At 34.1% G+C, this 19,936-nt stretch overlaps 1 protein-coding gene and 1 non-coding gene across 2 annotated transcripts in view; both read right to left on the bottom strand.

Moving 5' to 3' along the window:
- The window catches only part of Ap1g1 (adaptor related protein complex 1 subunit gamma 1), a 79,248-nt gene that overhangs the window by 22,979 nt on the left and 36,333 nt on the right, over positions 1 to 19,936 (bottom strand). Inside the window, exons 3-11 of the mRNA XM_046434495.2 lie at positions 17,852 to 17,976; positions 14,615 to 14,756; positions 11,563 to 11,659; positions 10,380 to 10,456; positions 7,092 to 7,187; positions 6,551 to 6,631; positions 6,263 to 6,361; positions 2,423 to 2,478; positions 1,208 to 1,321 (exon numbers count right to left, since the gene is read on the bottom strand). Of these exons, the coding sequence (XP_046290451.1) occupies positions 1,208 to 1,321; positions 2,423 to 2,478; positions 6,263 to 6,361; positions 6,551 to 6,631; positions 7,092 to 7,187; positions 10,380 to 10,456; positions 11,563 to 11,659; positions 14,615 to 14,756; positions 17,852 to 17,976 (887 nt within the window). The remainder of the gene's footprint in view (positions 1 to 1,207; positions 1,322 to 2,422; positions 2,479 to 6,262; positions 6,362 to 6,550; positions 6,632 to 7,091; positions 7,188 to 10,379; positions 10,457 to 11,562; positions 11,660 to 14,614; positions 14,757 to 17,851; positions 17,977 to 19,936) is intronic.
- LOC124086816 (small nucleolar RNA SNORD71) lies at positions 823 to 907 on the bottom strand. The gene has a single exon (XR_006849938.1). It is a non-coding gene; the product is annotated as a small nucleolar RNA SNORD71 (small nucleolar RNA).

Here is a 19,936-nt window from a genome sequence, read left to right as displayed (position 1 = left end):
AAGGTTAAGGTTCAGGGTAAGTAATTTCATCTGGTCAGGACTATATTTTAACTACTATATTTTAACTAAATGGGGGGTAGAAAGTAATTGTCTAACCTCTCTCACCGGCTTCCTCTGAGAACCAACTGAGAATGTGCTTATAAAATCCTATACAAGGGCTGGGGATATAGCTCAGTTGGTAGAGTGCCTGCCTCGCATGCACAAGGCCCTAGGTTCAATCCCCAGCACCACAAAAAAAAAAATATATATATATATATATATATATATATATATCTCCTATACAAGCTGGACATGGTGGTACATGCTTGTAATCCCAGTGACTTGGGCAGCTGAGGCAAGAGGATTACAAGTTTGAGGGCAGCCTCAGCAATCAGCAAGGCCCTCTCAAAAATTTAAAAAGGGCTGGGGATGCAGGTCAGTGTAAGATACCCCTGGGTTCAGTCCCCAGTACCAAAAAATAAAATCCTTTGCAAAGCATTACATGAAAGTTAGTATTCCGAGTTTAGATCTTATCTTTAGATTGTCCAAGAACTTAGACCCTGATTTGTACAAACAAAAGAAATTCATTATCAAACATTTTGTTAACCGAATGGTTTCAAAGACCGTTTTACAACTACTTTACTCTGTATTTGAACATACAACCAAAATTTCTTCAATGCTAACTATGGCTAGGTTTTCTAAGAGGAAAACCAGCAGAGTACACCATTCATTGAGAGAAGAGATTTATGCATTTTGACAGTGCTACTGGCTGCCTAACAGTCATTCCTAGATGTAAGAAACAAAGCTACCTCCAGTATGCTAGGTCATAAATACTGTGAAAAATGTGTGCTGTCAGCAATTTGAGTTTCAGCATCGTGTAAGACACTTAGCCGATGGATCACTCCTTATTTTCATCCTCCAACACACAAAGCACAGTATCTGTATTAAGTAAACTTTTGACAACTTATCTGTACTGTTATATTTATCAAAGAATCAAAGACAACTTCAGTGTGCACTTAAGTATTTCCTATTGGTCTCCTAAATTGACCTAAATGCCTAAAAAAAGGATTCACTCTACAGAGAGTTCATTTCTGAACACAATGACTAAAAACATAAAATGTCAACACTCTCTCAGAACTATTGTATGTAGGGGGGCATAGAATATCAATAACCAGTTTCTCTCACTTTATTTAACAAAAACACTGAACTGAGAGTCTCAGTTTGTTACCGTTTTATTGAGACATCCAAATCTTTTAGACAGTCCACAATTGTGCTTCTGTGCCTCTGTACTGCATTATGATCTGTCTGCACAGTCTTCAACAAAGATGTCAGAGCTACATATCTGGATGAAACAAAGTTGCAGAATAACAGTTAAAATGCAAAATTTTCCTCTGCCTAAATGATGACAAAGATGACTTAATGGATAAGGGCAAGCACATATTGTAAAATATTTAAAAATAAAGACAGAGTTAATGAGTATAAAGATAACATTTTTAAAGGCATAAAAGACAGCATAATCTACAGTGGCAACCAGGAAAAGCTTTGGATTTAGATTTGCTTTCAAAGTCAAAGTTAAATTTCTAAAAGTAATCAACTTAACTCTTTCAAAATCTTCCAAAACAGTAAAACAAAATAAGCACCTATACCTTTATATACCTTTAAAAGCTGCCTTATCCCCAAAATGCAAGAGGATGTTATTTTAATTTTATCATTTGAGTTTTCTCTGCTTTCATTTAATGGTGGTACCCAAACTTACTCTATAAAAAATTTGAGGTTTAAGATGCAAGGGCTTAAAAATTATTTTAGGAGAAGACAATTCAAGGTGCCACAATGTTTATTTCTACATCTTCTCCTGCTTAAGATTATTAGAAAGAAAAATCTTTCCTGATTGGAAAAAAATAGCAAGCAAACTATATATACATGAAAATAACTGAATAAAGATAATATTGATCAATTCAAAAACCAGCTAGATTTCTCAAAGATGTTCCAGATTTACAAATCTGAAAATGTATTTTTCTTACTAATTTAGAGCAGGGGTCAACAAACTATAGCCCACCTACAAAAATCAAGTCTTCTGCTATTTTTGTAAATCAATTTTTACAGAACACAGCCATACTCACTATTCATATATGATTTATGATTAATTTCTTGCTAAAGGACAGAGTTGAACAATTGCTACAGAGACCCTGTAGCCCAAAAAGTCCAAAATACATCCATATGACCCTTTACAGAAAGTTTGCTGACTACTGACTTATGAATAGGAGTAAAAATTAAAACCATAAAGAAAATCTTCAAATTATTTACAAAATGTTAGTTTTAAGATCAAACTAAAGGTTATGAAATTCTACATATATTGCATAATACCTATATAATCTTCAGCAAAGACACTCTTGAAAATACTGAGTTGTAATACTCAATACAAGATATTTTTCAGTAGACTTACCTAATATTTTTGTCATTGTTCAATAAGAAACGACCCAGGATATTTATGGCTAAAACCTAAAAAAAAAGCAAAAGTTAAAAATCTAGAAAATTGAAACATTCACATTGTTTCCTGATACTAAAGGATCACTTCTTGGTCCCTGGTAGGGGACCAAATTATTTAAAAGTGACAGCTTGTACCTATAGACTACTAGAACAAATATATCTAAGGGTAAACTCTTAATATCATATTCTATTTCAACAGTAGCTGTTGGAAGATTCAGTTTTAAGGTTTTAATATTGTTAGTAGAAAAATATCATTGGTATGGTCCCTTTGGAGAACAACCTGGCAAAAATTATAAATATTTAAAATAAAAATCTAGTAAACACTTATTCTTGTGGAATGTTTCCAAATTCTAGAATAAAAATAAAAATAAAACCAATTGAGATTAAAAAAAAAAGAAAAGAAAAGAAAAACCAAAGTCCTCTGCTTCAACAATTTCAATTCTAAGGTAGGTGCAGTGTTGCACACCTATAATTCCAGTTACTCAGGAGGCTTAGGCAAGAGGGACTCAAGTTCAAGGACAGCGCCTTCAACTTAGTGAGATGCAATCCCAAAATAAAAAGGGCTGGAGATGTAGCTCAGTGATAGAGCACACCCTGGGTTGAATTATTACCAATACCAGAAAAAGTAAAAAATTCAATTCTAGGAATTTATCTGACAAACAATTGTACATATGTATAAAAGTCTGTTGCAGCACTACCAGCATATCACAATGATGGGAGACATCCTAAATGTGCATTACTAGCAAATCTGCTAAATATACTACTAACAGCTATACAATGGAATCCTAAGCAGTCATTAAAAAGAATGAATTCAGATCAAGGTACAACAAGGATAACCTTAAAGACATCAAGCTAAGTGAAATAAAATAAATAGAAAAGAACAAATACTATTATGATTACACCTACATAAAATATTATGACATTGTAAAATATATTTGGTCTTTGTCCTCATTGCCTGGAACACAACTCCTAAATCCCTTGGAATTTATTGGGTCATGTTAACACCTTTAGTTCTAGTGAAGTGATTTTTAATAGGCTCCTAGATAACCTCAAGATAGGGTTGGTTTGCCATAGAAACCCCAGCGTTGTAGTATTCAGTCTCATGCCCAGAATCTAGGGATGGCAGGGGTGCTAAAGGTCATGCTGATGACCAACTGCCAGTGATCTAATTAAGTGTGCCTACATAATGAGGCCTCCATAAAAACTCAAAAGGACAGGGTTCCTAGGAATTTCTGGACAGATAAACACATAAGAATTTCCTGAAGAGCATCATACATGTAGAAAGCACAGAAGCCCCCAATCATTCTCACATATCTTGCCTTATAAATCTCTCCCACCCGTAGCCTTTTCAATATCCTTTATAACAAATTGATATACATAAGTAAAATGTTTCCCTTTGTTCTAAGATACTCTAGTAAATTAATCAAACAAGAGTAGGGATGATATAAGAACCTAGATTTACAGATGTTTAGTTAAAGCACAGGTCATCAACACTTGTGATTGGCATGTGAAACGGGACATAGTATTGTGAGACTTTACCCTTATCCTGTGGGATATGACACTACCTCCAAGTGATATTGCAAGAAGTAAATTAAAGTGGAAGACATTCAAGTAGTATCTGCTGGAGAATCACTCGTTGTATGAGTAACATTCCTACACATCTGGTGTCGAAAATTAAATGTTGAGCCAGGTACGGTGGCACACGCATGTAATCCCAGAGGCACCAGAGGCTCAGACGGAGAACTTCGAGTTCAAAGCCAGCCTCAGCAACGGCGAGGCACTAAGCAACACAGTGAGGCCCTGTCTCTCAATAAATTACAAAATAGGGCTGGGGATGTGGCTTAGTGGTTGAGTGCCCCTAAATTCAATCCCCAGTACCAAAAAAAAAAAAAATTAAGTGTTGAGAAATATGTGAGAAGAGGAGCTATAAAACACTTTTCCCCCCCCATAACTTTTCAGAGGTACCTGAAGTAATCAAATTCACAGAGCAAAAAAACAGAAAGGTAGATGCCAGGGATTTGAGGTAGTATAGAATAAACAGTTATTGTTTAATGGAGACAGAGTTTGGGAAAATGATAAGAAGTTCTGGGGGAAAATGGTGGTACAAGCTACACAAAGGTATTAATGCCAATAAACTATATATATTTAAAAATGATAAATTTTATGTTACATATATTTTATCACAATTGAGAAAAAAAAAATAAGACTGGTCTCCAGACATCAATATGGAATGAACTACAAAATAATGTGAGCTGAACAAAGGAAGACATAGAGCAATACCCAAGATATGTTACAATCCTGTCTGAAAAGAAGGAAAAAACTTAACCCAAGTTGCTTTGGTGATATGACTGGCTATTGTAAAGATACTATATTCTGGTTAGTAAATCTGTTTCTTTTAAGGCTTTGGGTTATCAACTCTAATATTAATAAATAAATGACTGAATTAATAAATACATTTGGGAGAAGGGACAACTTCTCTTTACAGAACTCCAATTATTTAATAAAGGAAAAAATGAAGGATATAGAAAACTACCATTAAAACACTATCCTCATATTACTGCAAGCAAGATCCCCAGATGGGTATCAAAACTGATGGGCAAAAGTCTGTAAACAGAAAATTTACAGTTTCCAAGTGTTTCCCCCTCAAATATTCTTAATTACAAGGAAAAAACAGTAACTTTACAGTGAGGAGACCCAGCAATCACCACCTTAACCAAATGATCAATGATCACAAAATATATTAACCTCACAAATATATTTTATATAACATATATATATACACACACACACATATATATATATATACATACACACAATATATATGTATGCACTTCCTGATACAATCAAATGAGAAGGGGACATCATTTTTGTAATAGTTTTGCCAAAAAAGAAAAAGCATAATCTTATTCTACAAAATTACAAAAAAATATCAGAAAGATTCAAATTGAGGCATATTCTACAAGGTAACTTATCAGTATTTTTCAAAAGTCAAATTCGTGAAACAAAGAAAAACTGAGAAAGATTAGATTAGAGGAAACTACGGAAAAAAGACAATTAAGTGCAATGTGTGATAATGGACTGGCTCCTAGAACAAAAAATAAACATCAGTAGAAAAATTAGTGAAATATTAATAAAGTTTATAATTTAATTAGTAGTATAGTATTAATATTATTAGTTTCTCAGTATTGATAATTATGCTATAATTTTGCAAGGTCTTAACTTGAAACATCCTGGGTGAAGGACATAGTGTATATTAGAACTGTGAACTATTTTTGCAACTGTAAGTCTAAAATTATTTGAAATAAAGAGTTTATTAAAGTGGAGAGAAGAAAAATGCATGCATAGACACATTTAAATATGGATAAAATGTCTAAATATACAATAGAAAATACTACCAGCATTTCCTTCTGGAAGAACTGACAGGCTACACACATGAAAGCTACAAGACAAACATTTTCTTTCCTGTGTACCTTTAGTACTGCTTACTCTATTTGTCCATTCCTTAAAAATAAAAACAAATCTATTCAGATATGTCTTGTTTGAAATTGTGGTTCTAGTAAAAGTTTATTCTGAAATGTTTCTTCGTCTTTACAATCTCAAAATATCTAACTATACCTAAGTCTTCCAGACTATTATCAATGGTAAGCCTTCAATGGGAATGATAATTCACATGCCAAAAACACAGCATTATGCATTTTTACAAAATCTCTTCCTTAAGTCTAATTCCAAATGGAATCCAGTTCCTAGATAATCAATCTAAATAAAATGTTTAGGGCAAAAAATATTTGAGACTTACTCGCAGTCCACTCTCTGATTTAATATCCATGATAGTCAAAACCGTTTCATAGAGAATAGCATTTCCTACATTTTTACTAGTCTCTGTATTAGTGGCAACCTGAAAAGACAGAGTATGGTACAAAAGTGAGAAAACAACATTTCCAGAAACTATCCAGAGGCAATGAGTTATTTTGTGATTATGGCCACCAATGAGAAAACAAAGTTGCCTCATATAGTAATCACAATCATTCCACTCCATGCTAGATGAAAATGAGTTTTTCATACAATTCAAGTTGGGTCTACTCACCTGTGCTAATATGTCATTCATAGCTTCACTTGAGTCATCATCATTTCGTCCTAAAATTCTTAATAACCGCAAAATTCGTACCTAATATGCAAAATATGGCAAGGATCAATAAATTATGCCCGGCACAAAGAAATCTTAAATTGGTATGAAATTCAAATAGTTGAAATGAAGTCTTAGACCCCATCAAAAATACTAAGTCAGAAGAATTTTAAACACTATTTTTAGAGAAACTATCCATATGCCTCTATGCCTAATGAAGTTCTTAGACAACCCATTCTTCACTGCTCCACAGCTAAAGGATACCACTTGCAGACGTATTATGTTGATAATTCAAGTGTCTAAGTAGTGAATAATTCTGACTATTAAAATTGTAGTTTTATTCTATTAAAGTAATAAAATGAAGAACTGTGTCCCTGTTCATTATTATAGTTAGCTTAATTATCTAATTTCTACCAAATACAAATTTAAGGGGAAGAAAATAGCCTATCCAAAATATATTAAGTTCACATGATATTTATTCAAAATGTTTTATCAACCTCACCTGCAAAAAGGGGTCACTGATACCAGAAACATCATGTTCTGGGGAATATCCGGACATGATGAGGTTCTTTAGAATACGAACTAATTGGGGCACAAGCTGCAGAAAAGAGAGATGCATCAAAAACAAAACAAAGACAAAACAGTGAATACCTAAGAATTTCTCTTGAATAAGCAAGTCCTTTGGTTCAAAAAAGGATGCAAGGGTCTGAGTACAGGAAATTCTATTGATACAAATATGGTGCTATATTAATGTTTGAAAAATATAAAGTGGAGTTCTTAGGCCAAAAACTCAAGAAATACTATATATTTTGTCAAAATAAAACAAACCAGACTTTTTTACTCCAGAATTAAATATGCAAAGATATTACAAATAATGATGGATCCAAAAGCCTATTGGAATCAAGTAAAACATATGCCTGTACACTGAATTTTTACTTCTGTACAACCTGACACATATGGTTGGAAAAAATGTTAGATACTTCCCAAAGGTCTGCTTTTTTATCCATTCAAATATTTGAATATAAAATGCTATCACAACAAAATATAACTGGTTATTAAAATTACGGCCTTAAAGCCTACCACCTCAAAAAGAGAAAACGTTTCTCTCCTCTTAAGATGGAGCGAGTTATGTCCTCTTGAAACAAACAGGAAACACCAAAGCCATCAACATTAACTAAGTGAAATAACACATGAAGAAAATATACCTTTTGCCTTAAGAAAATACAAAGTTATAAATAATTTCCGCTCCCTCTTCTTAATTCACATGACACAACTTCGTTGCAAATTAATATCAGCACTTATCTATACACACTTCTTTGTGGCCTGTTTTTTATTTTATCAATGAGACTACACATTCCTAATGGTGAGGTGCTCCCTTGTCCATTAGAGTCATATAGAAAAGGCAATGTTATTGCCACACTGAATTTAATAGATGCTTTCTTTATATATTGACATGCATTTCACTTCTGTTGATAATTACTTGATGTTAAAACTCTACTCCAAAAGGTTCACCACAATCAACTTCCCTATCTCCAATTAAAAACTCAAGTTATGTAAACAACTCTATTGGCCTAAAATTGAATAAAGAAGTATCCAAAGTGAAACACACTACATCTTTTTGTAGTCTATCTAAATAGTTCCAACTTTGCTATAACTCAATTTTATTTTTTTCACATTGTAATTAGACTCTGTTCCCTCAATACTCTTCAAGCTTCAAAGAGGGCTGAAATTAATATAAAAATCCAACCTATACTCAAGGCATGCACTCAAAACATTAAGGCCACTTCTAAATGCAAGAGAACACAATCTCTGTGAATTTAAGTAAGTTTGTCCATAATACCTCAGAATTTAGTGAGTCATTAAGTCACCTAATCAAAAATCTAATTTGGACAACTTCAAGAATAAGACAAGATTAAACAATGGAGATGTGTAAATTCTAAACAAATCCTCTTTAAATCTGTCAACTGTGGGAAAACTGTGTAGAGATAAGCAGCTCACCTTGCATACTTCCCAAAGGTCTGCTTTTTTATTTTTTAGTACTATACATAACCCTAATTACTTTTCAAATCTGGTTTAGTTCTTGGAGAAGTCCTTTTTCCTTGGGCTACTAAACTGTTTTATTAACATAAGGCCAGCACATCACATATGATTACCCTGGGACAGAAAGCACAAATGTCTAGATGTTCAGCATACAAATTCTTGTAATTCAGATTTAATTTCAGACAAAAATACAAGTTACTAAAACTGATGACAGGACAAACAAAATAAAATGACAAAGGGTAAGGCTGCAGCCATGAAAATCAGTTGATGCCCACCTACTGTACCTCTAAATCCTTTTAATATTCCAAACATCTAGGCAAGATTATGTCCAGGTAAGAAGAAAATAAAATCTCTAAGTCTGAACTGAAAGCTGAGTAGCATTCTCAGAGCTTTTTAAAGTATGAGGTTACCCACACATGGCTCTGAAATATCTAATGCAAAGAGAAGCAATGTTTGTGTCCAGGCTCCAGACTGATCTGGAATTGCTATCACCAAAGTGACCAGGAAACCGTTCAAAGTTTCTCAAGTATAGATCAAGGAAAGGCAGAGGAGAGGGCATACAATTCAAGAAAGGCTGCAACTGAAATCCAAGGCTGACTCTGGAGTCAGGAGTTTAAATGACAAGACGAAAACTGGACTGGGGAGTTAGCAAAAAACACTAGAACAAATAATCCACAGTATTAAGCACAGCTTCAGCATTAGTATAATTTAAAAGCCACATCTGTGGATGGATACACAAAAGCTTCTAAGGACCTAATGCCAGCATGCACCATCTAAAAGAGTGTTAATTCTTACCTTTTCATTCTAACATACAGCAGGATTCCGAACAGACAACAGGAACAAAACATATAAAGCAAGCATTAGGGACAGATATGGGTCTCATACTATTTTACAATAATTTTATCAAGACATGAACATCTAAAGGGGAGGAAAAGCAAAAAAAAAATTTAAAAAATCTGCTATTACATCTAAAATGCAAAATGAGCCCCATTCATGGAGGGATCAGCATCCTATAAAAGAAATTAAATATATGTAATTACTCAAAGAACAAACTTTCTTTGAGTCTTCCTGCCTACTGCCTTCTAAATGAAGTACAGAAATAAAACTGTCCACTTTAAAATGCTAGTAAAGAAGGAAGGGGGGAACTTAAGAAAGCTAGGACTTCAGGGCTGGGGTTGTAGCTCGGTGGTAGAGCGCTTGCCTAGCACATGTAAGGCACTAGGTTCAATCCTCAGCACCACATAAATAAATACATAAACAGATAGATAGATAAGTAAATAAAATAAAGGTATTGTGTCCATCTATTTAAAAAAAGAAAGAAAGAAAAGGTAGGACTTCCATCACAGGAGTCAATGGCTTAAAGTGAACATTGGGTAATTAAAAAAAAAAAAATCAAATTTTGGTTTGCAGTTTTCACCTTTAAAAGAAAGAAAACTATCTGCCTTTAAAAAAAATCTACTTTTTAATGTGACCTCAGGTTACATTTCCTGACTCAATGTGGAAACAGCAAATAAAACACTTACTATGTCTGCCAACAAGAATTCTCTTGGAAAAGGAAAACACTGTATTAGTGCCAGTTCTTATATACCTAAATCTGGCTTCCAGCCCTACAACACAGCAGGGCTAGTTAAATCCATTATTCAGCTCCATAGCTTGCTTTCAAAAGAAAGCTGTAAGTGATAAAATCATGTACTTTTCAGGAAATCACTTTCCAGTCAAGAAAGGCTTAGGCATACAGAATGGCACCTACCTTTCTGAAATGTGCAAGCATATCTGGGCTGCGCTCACACATTTCTGTGAGAAGGACTACAGATGTGTGAAGGACACCTGAAAGAAAAGAGCAAAGGAAAACTAAAAGTAAGCCTCTATGACCCAACTTTGTAGAATAGGGCTTTGGTTCCTGAAGATCAATTCCAAACGGATAGTTGCTACTTCTCCTTTTTAAATCCCTAAAGAATCTAAGCATTGTGGTGAATACAAAGGAGATACTTACTAGAAGCCTGCTGATTGAATACTGGTGAAGTCAGTCAAATCAGAGTATCTTTAACAACTATGTGACCAAAATAATTATTTAAAAATGACAACAATACACCTTTCCATTTAAGAATATCCACAAGGACATGTTCATAGTCAATGTGTTCTAGACCTCTTCTATTCCATACTTACTCAAAAAACTATTAGCTGAGTTCTGACAGCTTAAAAGACAAAAATCTTATTAAATTTTCTGAAAAAAATATCAAAACTCCAAGATAATAATGAATGACAAGATAAATTTGCTTGTTCCAAAGTCAGTAAAGAGAATCTCACAATACTTTTCACTAAGAGATAAATAAGGGACTAAAATATTCATTTGTTATACAAGTATATTTTGAGAATTCTGTGCAAAGCACTGAATTAATTAAATGAAATACACTGTAGCATTTTTTCCTCTTAGAATTTAAGACACATAAATGTTCTCTTCTTAGAATTTAGTTTCACTGACTTCAAAATAATAAAATGCTTAATTCCTAATAAGATTTACATAAAGATACCTGAGTATCCATTATAAATTCCTGTTAGAAGTAACTAACCCAAAAGATTTTTCATTTATCTCATACTCCTACTACATGACAATGAAGAAAATTACTTTTTATTATAAAACAGCCAAGAAATCAAAAGGTTTTACACATGAAAACAAAGGGTAGAATTAGTCATACATTATTCTGAATATTAACAACTTAAGAGAGGACCAGAGATGAAAGACAAAGTTTGCTATGAAGAATCAATCTAGTTATGAAACTAGTATAAGTGAGCAGAAAAGACCTTGCTAGAAACTATCTAAGCACTGTAGCAAGGCAAGTCCACCATCCTGAGACACAGGCGGTCATAGCCTTAAGTTTTTTCTCTTTCCCTTTCTCCCTTAGTACTTCATGAGTTCATCCAAATCACATTACCATGGTTCTTCTCATTCAATAAATTTTTTGTTGCTGGTAAGAACATCTCCATAAGTTCAGGAACCTTCCTGATGACATGAACAGCACACAGTGCTGCCTATAAAAAAATAAAAGGACAAAAAATTTATTTCAGGTAAGCCAAGGCAACCAATCTTATAAAAACAACAAAAAAAAAACTGCACCAACTAGTTCATCTGCTAGAAAAATAAAGAAGAAAGTTTATTGTTTATTTATTAACTTGTTGGAGCTTTCCAGTTCATACTATTGCATTAATGAAGAACTTCTAGCTCACCTGCTGTTCCTCTATTCATATATTGCTAGACAACTGGGTAAAAACTTCCTAAATTAGACCATGGTTAATATGAATTTATCAAAAATTAAACAGAACGTATGCAGAGTTCTGGGGAAGCAAAAAAAATCAGATAAAGACTTCCATTTCTGATACTCATTCCTCTGAATAAGAAAACCAATAGATATAAATACATCATGAAACTGAAGGATATAAACTGCAAATGCTTTAAATCTGCTGTTAATTTTAACAGCATCTATACTGACTACAACCAACACTGCCAACTTTAAAATCACCTAAGTGGGATACGGACCTAGCTCAGTGGGAGAGCACACAGGTACAAGAGCCTAAATTGAATCCCCAGTACAAGAAAGGAAAAAGGGAGAAGGGAGGAAGAAAGAAAGAAAATAATTTGAAATATACTTAACTAGTCTTCACTAAAGAAAAGATTGTCTTATTAGAAAGAAAAGTACATTTAAAGATCAATTTTCAGGCTGGGGTTGTGGCTCAGTAGTACAGCGCTTGCCTAGCATGTGTGAGGCACTGGGTTCGATTCTCAGCATCACATATAAATAAATAAAGGTCCACCAACAACTAATAAAATATTTTTTTAAATAAATAAATAAATAAAATAAAGGTCGATTTTGTGCCAGGCGCAGTGGTGCACGCCTATAATCCCAGCTGCTCTGGAGGCTGAAGACAGGAAGATTGCAAGTTCAAAACCAGCCTCAGCAACAGTGAGGTGCTAAGCAACTCATTGAGATCCCTGTCTCTAAATAAAATACAAAATAGGGCTGGGGATGTGGCCCAGTGGTTGAGTGACCCTGAGTTCAACCCCAGTACCCACCCCCCCAAAAAAAAGACCAATTTTATTTATCCACCCCAAAGTAACCACAGCTATTATTTGAGTCAAAAACCTTAAAAGTTTAGACAGATTAACAAGATTTCTGTTCATTCCCCCCATGGTGAATTGTGGGGAAGGGGCAGCTAATCCAAAGGAATATTTTATTTAATGCAACAATGTGCCTTATAAGAGTAGCTCACATAGTTCAAAAAAAAGTACTGGCTTACAAATTAAGGAAAGAATTAAACTCTGCATTTTAGAAGTAGCAAGAGACATCACATTGGAGGTATTCTCAATAAGATCCTCAATTACCAGCTGACTTATCATCAGAAACTAAAGAGGACAAAAGACAGTGGAATGACATATTTAAAGTACTGAAATAGGGCTGGGGATGTGGCTCAAGTGGTAATAGCGCTTGCCTAGCATGCATGAAGCACTGGGTTTGAGTCTCAGCACCACATAGAAACAAAATATATTGTGTTCACCTAAAACTTAAAAATAAATATTTAGAAAAAAAATAAAGTACTGAAATAAAGACTGTGTACCAAGAATTGTATTTCCAGCAAAACTGTCCTTTCAAAAGGAGAGGAACAGGGATGCATCTCAGTGGTAGAGCAGCTGCCTCCCATGTGCAAAACTCTGCTGCATTGCTTTCCAGAATGGCTGAGAAAGGCACAGTAATGCACAAGCATTTCCTTTTCTCTTCTCTTTTGTAAATGCCAAATGGCAAATTTTTAATTCGGTAATTCTTTCTATATTTATTAAATGATATTGCACATTAAGTAACAGCTTTTCAATTTGCATCTGTTTATTTATCAGTATAGGCTTATCGAGTTCCATTTTACTCAGGGGATTAAAATCAATTGCAATCATTGTTTTATGTTTGCTCAATTTGTACCAAGATAGAAGTCCCAGAACGAAAGGAAGGAAGGGAGGGAGGGACCAACGAACAAACCAACAAACTTTGTTGGCAGCCATCATTAAAGGTATATCATTGAAATGGCTTGGCCCTTTCATTGCTTCTTTCTCACACCATTAAAAAAGAGGCACAGTGCCAGTCACAGTGGCACGTGCATGTAATCCAAGGAACTCGAGAGACTGAGACATGAGCATTGCAAGTTTAAGACCCACCTCAGCAACTTAGTGAGGCCCTAAGCAACTTGGTAAGACACTGTCTCAAAATAAAAAACAAAAAAAGACGAGGGATGTAATTCAGTGGCAAAGACCCAGTAATAAGTAAGTAAATAAATAAATAAATAAAACAAAGAAAGAGAAACGAAAAAAAAAAGGCACAGTAAATGCCAACCAGATGATGATAGGTGTTCATTTCATGGACTTTTAAATTCCATACATTTTGTTTACAAAAGCTTTTGGATTGAAGTATAATTTAAAAACTCAACAAAATGTTTATATCAACAAATGAGAGCAGATAAATTAAGAAAACAGGAATAAGTCTCTTCTATTCTCATCAGATATACCAATTTTAGAAAGTGAGTTCTACATCATTCCCTCAAGGAAACTGCCATTCCAGAGATAAAGGCGCTCAAAGACATGAGCACTAATAGTATTAAGAGTTGATTCATGAGCTGGGAGTGTGGCTGTGGCTTAGCGGCAGAGTGTTAGCCTAGCATGCACAGGCCCAGGTTCAATCCCCAGCACAAGAGAAAAAAATTAATTCATAAAGACCTGCCTGTTATCAATTTGTTTTAATATTGTTTAAATTATTTAGGAATTGATATGCCACCTAGGATATCTAATACATTTGCTTGTTTATAAATAATTTCCTAGAAAAATGTGGAATTAAGATTCACATGTAGCCATTTGAAATATATTTTCTGCAGAGAGAAATACTTTATATCATATGAACTTTCAAAATAGTAATCTGCTTTCTAATCCATATTAGTTTCATTAAAAGTTACCTTTTTCCTTAAGTAAGAGTTGGAGGTTTTCAGGAGCTTCTCTACCTCTCCTGCAAGATCTCTGCACATCTCTGAGGAGCCCATGCAGCCAAGGGTACAAAGTGCTAGCCCCTGCACAAACTGTGTGCTATGATTAAGATCACTACAAAAGAGAGAAAGGAGGGAGAAACAAACACACTTTACCTAGTGCTCCCATGAACAAACTTCACAATTCAGTGAACAAGTGTAGAATGATTCAAGATTTCTCCAATAATAAAAATGACTAGCAGGAGTAATTAGAAGGAAAATGTTTCATCCAACTTTATTACAAATTAGTAGTACAGTGAGCTGAATGACAGTCCCTCCTATAAATTTACACCCAAAGTTTCCAAATACTTAAGTAGTAGAAATTGAACAACATGGGCTGGGGTTGTGGCTCAGAGGTAGAGTGCTCATCTACCATGCATGAGGCACTGGGTTCGATCCTCAAAACCACATAAAAATAAAGATATTGTTAAAAAAAAAGAAAGAATGAAGAAATTGGGCAACATGTTATCTGACAGATGTGAAAGACATCCACATTAGAAAATTTAGCAAACCAATGGAAATAAAAACTAGCAACAATAAAAATATGGAACAAAAGTGTTTTAAGAGATGTTTAAATGATCTACTACAAACTATAAGAAAAATCAGAAAAACAATCTCTACCATAAGAGCATACACAATAGAAATTGTTAGCCTCTACAACCTTTGATCTTATGCTTTAGTATTAACTTTTAAGTTATATTAAATAATTTTTAACATTTTATTCAAAAAAATAATTATCAGTATCATGATAAAAAAATAAGCTAATAAAGCCACTTTTAATAAACTAAGCCATATATTTTCAGTGAGCCCCTATATCTGACTGTGCACATACAGATGCTGATTACTTGGTTTCAGTGTGCCCCTCTCCAAGGTTCATGTATTAAAAACTTGGTCCCCAGTATGTGGATATGAGAGACAGTAATAAGTTTTTAGAAGAAGAACTTACTGAGAAGTCATTGGAAACTGATCTTGAAGAGTAAGCTAGTAGTTTCCATGACAGTGAATTGTTGTAACAGAGCCAGATTGGCCCTCCCCTTTCTCTGGCTTCCTGTCTCATCATGTGCTCTCTCCCTCTCTCATGTATGTGTTACCACCATCATGGTGATGTCAACTAAGTGGCTCTTACTAGAAACCAAACAAATTAGAAAAAATGGAAGGAAAGAAGGAAGGAAGAAATGGAAGGAAGAAAGGAAGGAAGGGAGGGAGGGAGGGAAGGAAGGAAGGAAGGAAGGAAAAGAAGGAAGAAAGAAAAGGAAGAAAGAAGGGAGGGAGGGAGGGAAGATAAAATATTCAAAGCATGAACAGGTAAACTTGTCTGATTAGTATAATCCTTCTTGTTATCCAGAAGCTGAATTATCCTTTGGGTTATGCTACAAGCTTTCAGAGTATTTCAGTATCCTTTAGCCCAGCATGGTTCAAAGGGTCTCTGGAAGACATTAAGACTTTCATAGAAAGTCCATGTGATCCAAACTATTTTCATAATCTTAACACATAATTTTTCTATAATCCTAACAAATTATTATTACTATATTGACATTCTGACAACTGATGGTGCAAAAGGAATGGTGCTCATTAGAACAAATCAAAGGAAGGACACCAAACTCTACTCGTAGTCACCATATTCAAAGCAAACTTTCATTATTAAGCAATAAAAACTGCTGAACACTATGATGCCCTAAAATACAAACAAACTCACCAAAAACAAAAATCACACATTCATTAGCAGATTAAAAGAAATAACAGGTCAAGCACGGTAGCACATACCTGTAATCCCAACAACTCAGGAGGCTGAAGCAGGAGGATCACAAGTTCAAGGCTAGCCTCAGCAACTTATTCAAGCCCTAAGCAACCTAGTGAGATGTTTTTTGTTTGTTTTATACTAGGGATTAAACTCAACCATTGAGCCACATCCCCAGCCCTATTTTGTATTTTATTTAGAGACAGGTTCTCACTGAGTTGCTTAGCACCTAGCTCTTGCTGAGGCTGGCTTTGAACTTGCAATCCTCCTGCCTCAGCCTCTCGAGTTCTTGGATTACAGGTGTACGCATCCAGCCCTAATGAGATCCTGTCTCAAAATAAAAAAATAAAGACTGGGGATGTAGTTCAGTGGTAAAGCACCTCTGGGTTCAATCCCAGTACCAAAAAGAAAGAAAGAGAAGAACAGAATGATCTAAACCATGGAATAAAGTGGTTGATCAATTCTCAATTGTTTGAAAAAGTAATAAAATTCACTTAGGGCTTGGCTAGTGCTTATTAAAACTAAACACAGATATATTCTTTACTTATGTGCCTCATTCAATTTTTATCAAGCTGCAAACCTACACTTAGGTTTGGTATTAACTATAATATGAACTTGCTACCAGCCAGAACTGCCAAATTAGCATGTGACTGAAAGTGTGAGTTATAAGGGCAACAGAGCATGCAAGAAAATTAAAGCAACTCTCTTAGAGGGCTATCTAAAGTAAATGTATAAAGGGATCATGCTGAACATCTAAAATGTACCCTCCATGACATCAAGGATTTCTGACCATTTTTTTCACTCTCTATTCCAGTGCTTACAATAAAGTTGAATAAATCAATCAACTTAGTATTTTCATTATTAATGAAAGTTAAGTTTACAGACTTGCTATATAAAATGGGCTAGAGACATGGCTCAGGGGCTAAGTACCCCTGGGTTTAATCCCTGGTATAAAAAAAAAAGCTACATATTAAAAACTCATAGGGATAAATACAATTCCATAGGGATAAATACAATTCCATGCAACTGATCTCAGATGAACTAGACCACACTCTCTTTTTACCTTTAAAACATATTTACTCAGAATATGCGCTAGTAATTTTTTTTCACTAGTAATTTTTAATACATATAAAATTTCATTATTCATGGTACTTTAAGTCCAAGAAACTTAAGAATGACCAGATATCACCAACGCTTTTTTTCTCTAAAAGTTCAAATGTTCATTTCATTGCAACATATTCTTATACCTGAAGATGCACAATACCTTCATTTTCCTTTGCTCATTAGCCTCTTTACATATTAAGCTACTGAACCAAGAGCAATTCAAATACATTCTATAAATTAAATATAAAATAAGTAAATAAAACCTCTTGATGTTTTATTGTAAGAAATCCCTAAAAAAGGCAAAGCAGTTGTAAGGAGGGAAGACTTACTTTTTGATACAGTTGGTCATAAGAAGATGGACATCTTGTCTTTCATCTAGTAGCAGCATTGCTCCTAAATAGCCAATGCGTTTGTCTGTAAATTTCTGAGAGGCAATAAGCTTTAGGCACTCCAACTGCAAAAAAATAAAAAGAAAATGAAATTAAGACCTTGCTGTCTGCTGTCACAATCTAAAAAAGTAATGCATTTAATCCACAGCCACAGATGACACAGAAGTATAAACCTGTATCGTCAACGCTGTCTAAATAAAAAGGCAAAGAGTTAAAACCTTTGGATATCTTAATATTAGTATTAAGTTCTGGAACAGATTATATTGTCAAGATCTCGTAACACCTAGCATTTAAAAAATCTGTAAGTTTTAACTTAGTTCTACATATTCATACAAACTAGTCAAGTATTATATTAATATATCAAATTTCTAATCTAATCCCTCGCTTATATTAAATGAACACCTAATTCATACATTTAAGGCTTGGTCTATTTTGAAAATCAAAACACTCAATAACTGGAAATACATCTAAGTACCAAACAGTATCCAAAACATCAAGAATGTACAATTAATTGAAGAAAGACAATAACTAAATTTATGTGGAAAGTGCCTCATTTAGAGCTTAACCAAAGTATTATGAGACAGGTGAGGGTTTAAGAATCAAATATAGAAAAAAAAAAAAAAATCCAAAGGAAAACTCAGTAGTAACATTAACCTAAAATGTTCTACATTTACTCTTTATGTAATTGTCAGAAATAACCCCTTAGGGCTTAAGACTCCTTGTAGTTAAACTTGGACTTTCTTGAAAGTCACAATCACTTTGATATACTTTATCATTCCATCTTGACGAAACGGGAAAGGTCAAAACATTCCCGCTGGAACAGTGGTTTTCAAAGGGCATAGGCAAGTCAGATTCTCCAAGTCAAGTTTTCAAAACTATGTTCCCCTTTAGAACCATGCATTCTAAGGAAAGGGGCTCCAATGGAGACTTGGGTACACAGGAAGCTAAGATCATGTCAGATTATTTTCCATTACAAATTTATCTAGTAAGTTCAGAAGTGAAATTGAGGGACATAAAACAGTTACACAAATAGAATTGTTTTGAGCTATTTAAAAACTGCTCTTCAATGTACCTGCATTTTTAAGAAAATACCAACAGTTAGTTGACTATCATGAGTACACCAAAGTCTCCAAAGGAGACTGACAGAATTATGAATATAAAAGTTATCTCTGAAAGGATATTCACAAAACTGATACCACCAGTTGTTCATAAAGAAACTAAGTGATGGAATGAAAAAGAACAGAAAGGATAGTCTTCATCATAAATCCTTCTGTATCTTTTTATTTTTAATATTTTTTTTATAGTTTTAGGTAGACACAATATCTTTATTTTTTTATGTGGTGCTAAGGATCGAACCCAGTGCCTCACGCATGCCAGGCGAGCGCTACCACTTGAGCCACATCCCAAGCCCCTCCTTCTGTATCTTTTAAATTTTCAATCAATTAACTATCATTATCTATAGGATAGTCTTCATCATAAATCCTTCTGTAGCTTTTAAATTTTGAATCAATTAATTATCATTATCTTTTCCAAAGAAAAATAAGAGTGGATTAGGAGAAAAAATTAAAATACAAACTGCAGGATGAAGTAATATAATTACTTAGGGAAACTGTTTCCAACTCCAAAGTTGAACATCATATATTTCAAAAAAATAACCAAAAAAAAGTATTTGAGTCTCATTAGTTTTATGGAAAACTTTTAAAATTGAACACTAGAATCTTATAAAAATATAAGTCCAGCCAGATACAGTGGCACATGCCTGTAATTTCAGTGGCTTGGGAAGCTGAAACAGGAGGATTTCGAGTACGAAGCCAGCCTCAGAAATGGCGAGGTGCTAAGCAACTAAATGAAATCCTGTCTCTAAATAAAATACAAAATAAGGCTGGGGATGAGGCTCAGTAGCTGAATGCACCTGAGTTCAATCCCTGGTAACCATCCCCCAAAAAATAAGTCCAGTAAATATCAGCCCTTCTTGAATAACTTATATTCATAAAGAACAATAATTGTGGTATTCAATTTTTGTGG

The sequence above is a fragment of the Marmota monax genome, unplaced genomic scaffold, assembly GCF_021218885.2.
Source record: "Marmota monax isolate L192 unplaced genomic scaffold, Marmota_monax_Labrador192_F-V1.1 WCK01_AAM20220418_F8-fsc00024, whole genome shotgun sequence".
NCBI classification, from domain to species: Eukaryota; Metazoa; Chordata; class Mammalia; order Rodentia; family Sciuridae; genus Marmota; species Marmota monax.
This window is presented reverse-complemented; position numbering and strand designations above follow the sequence as displayed.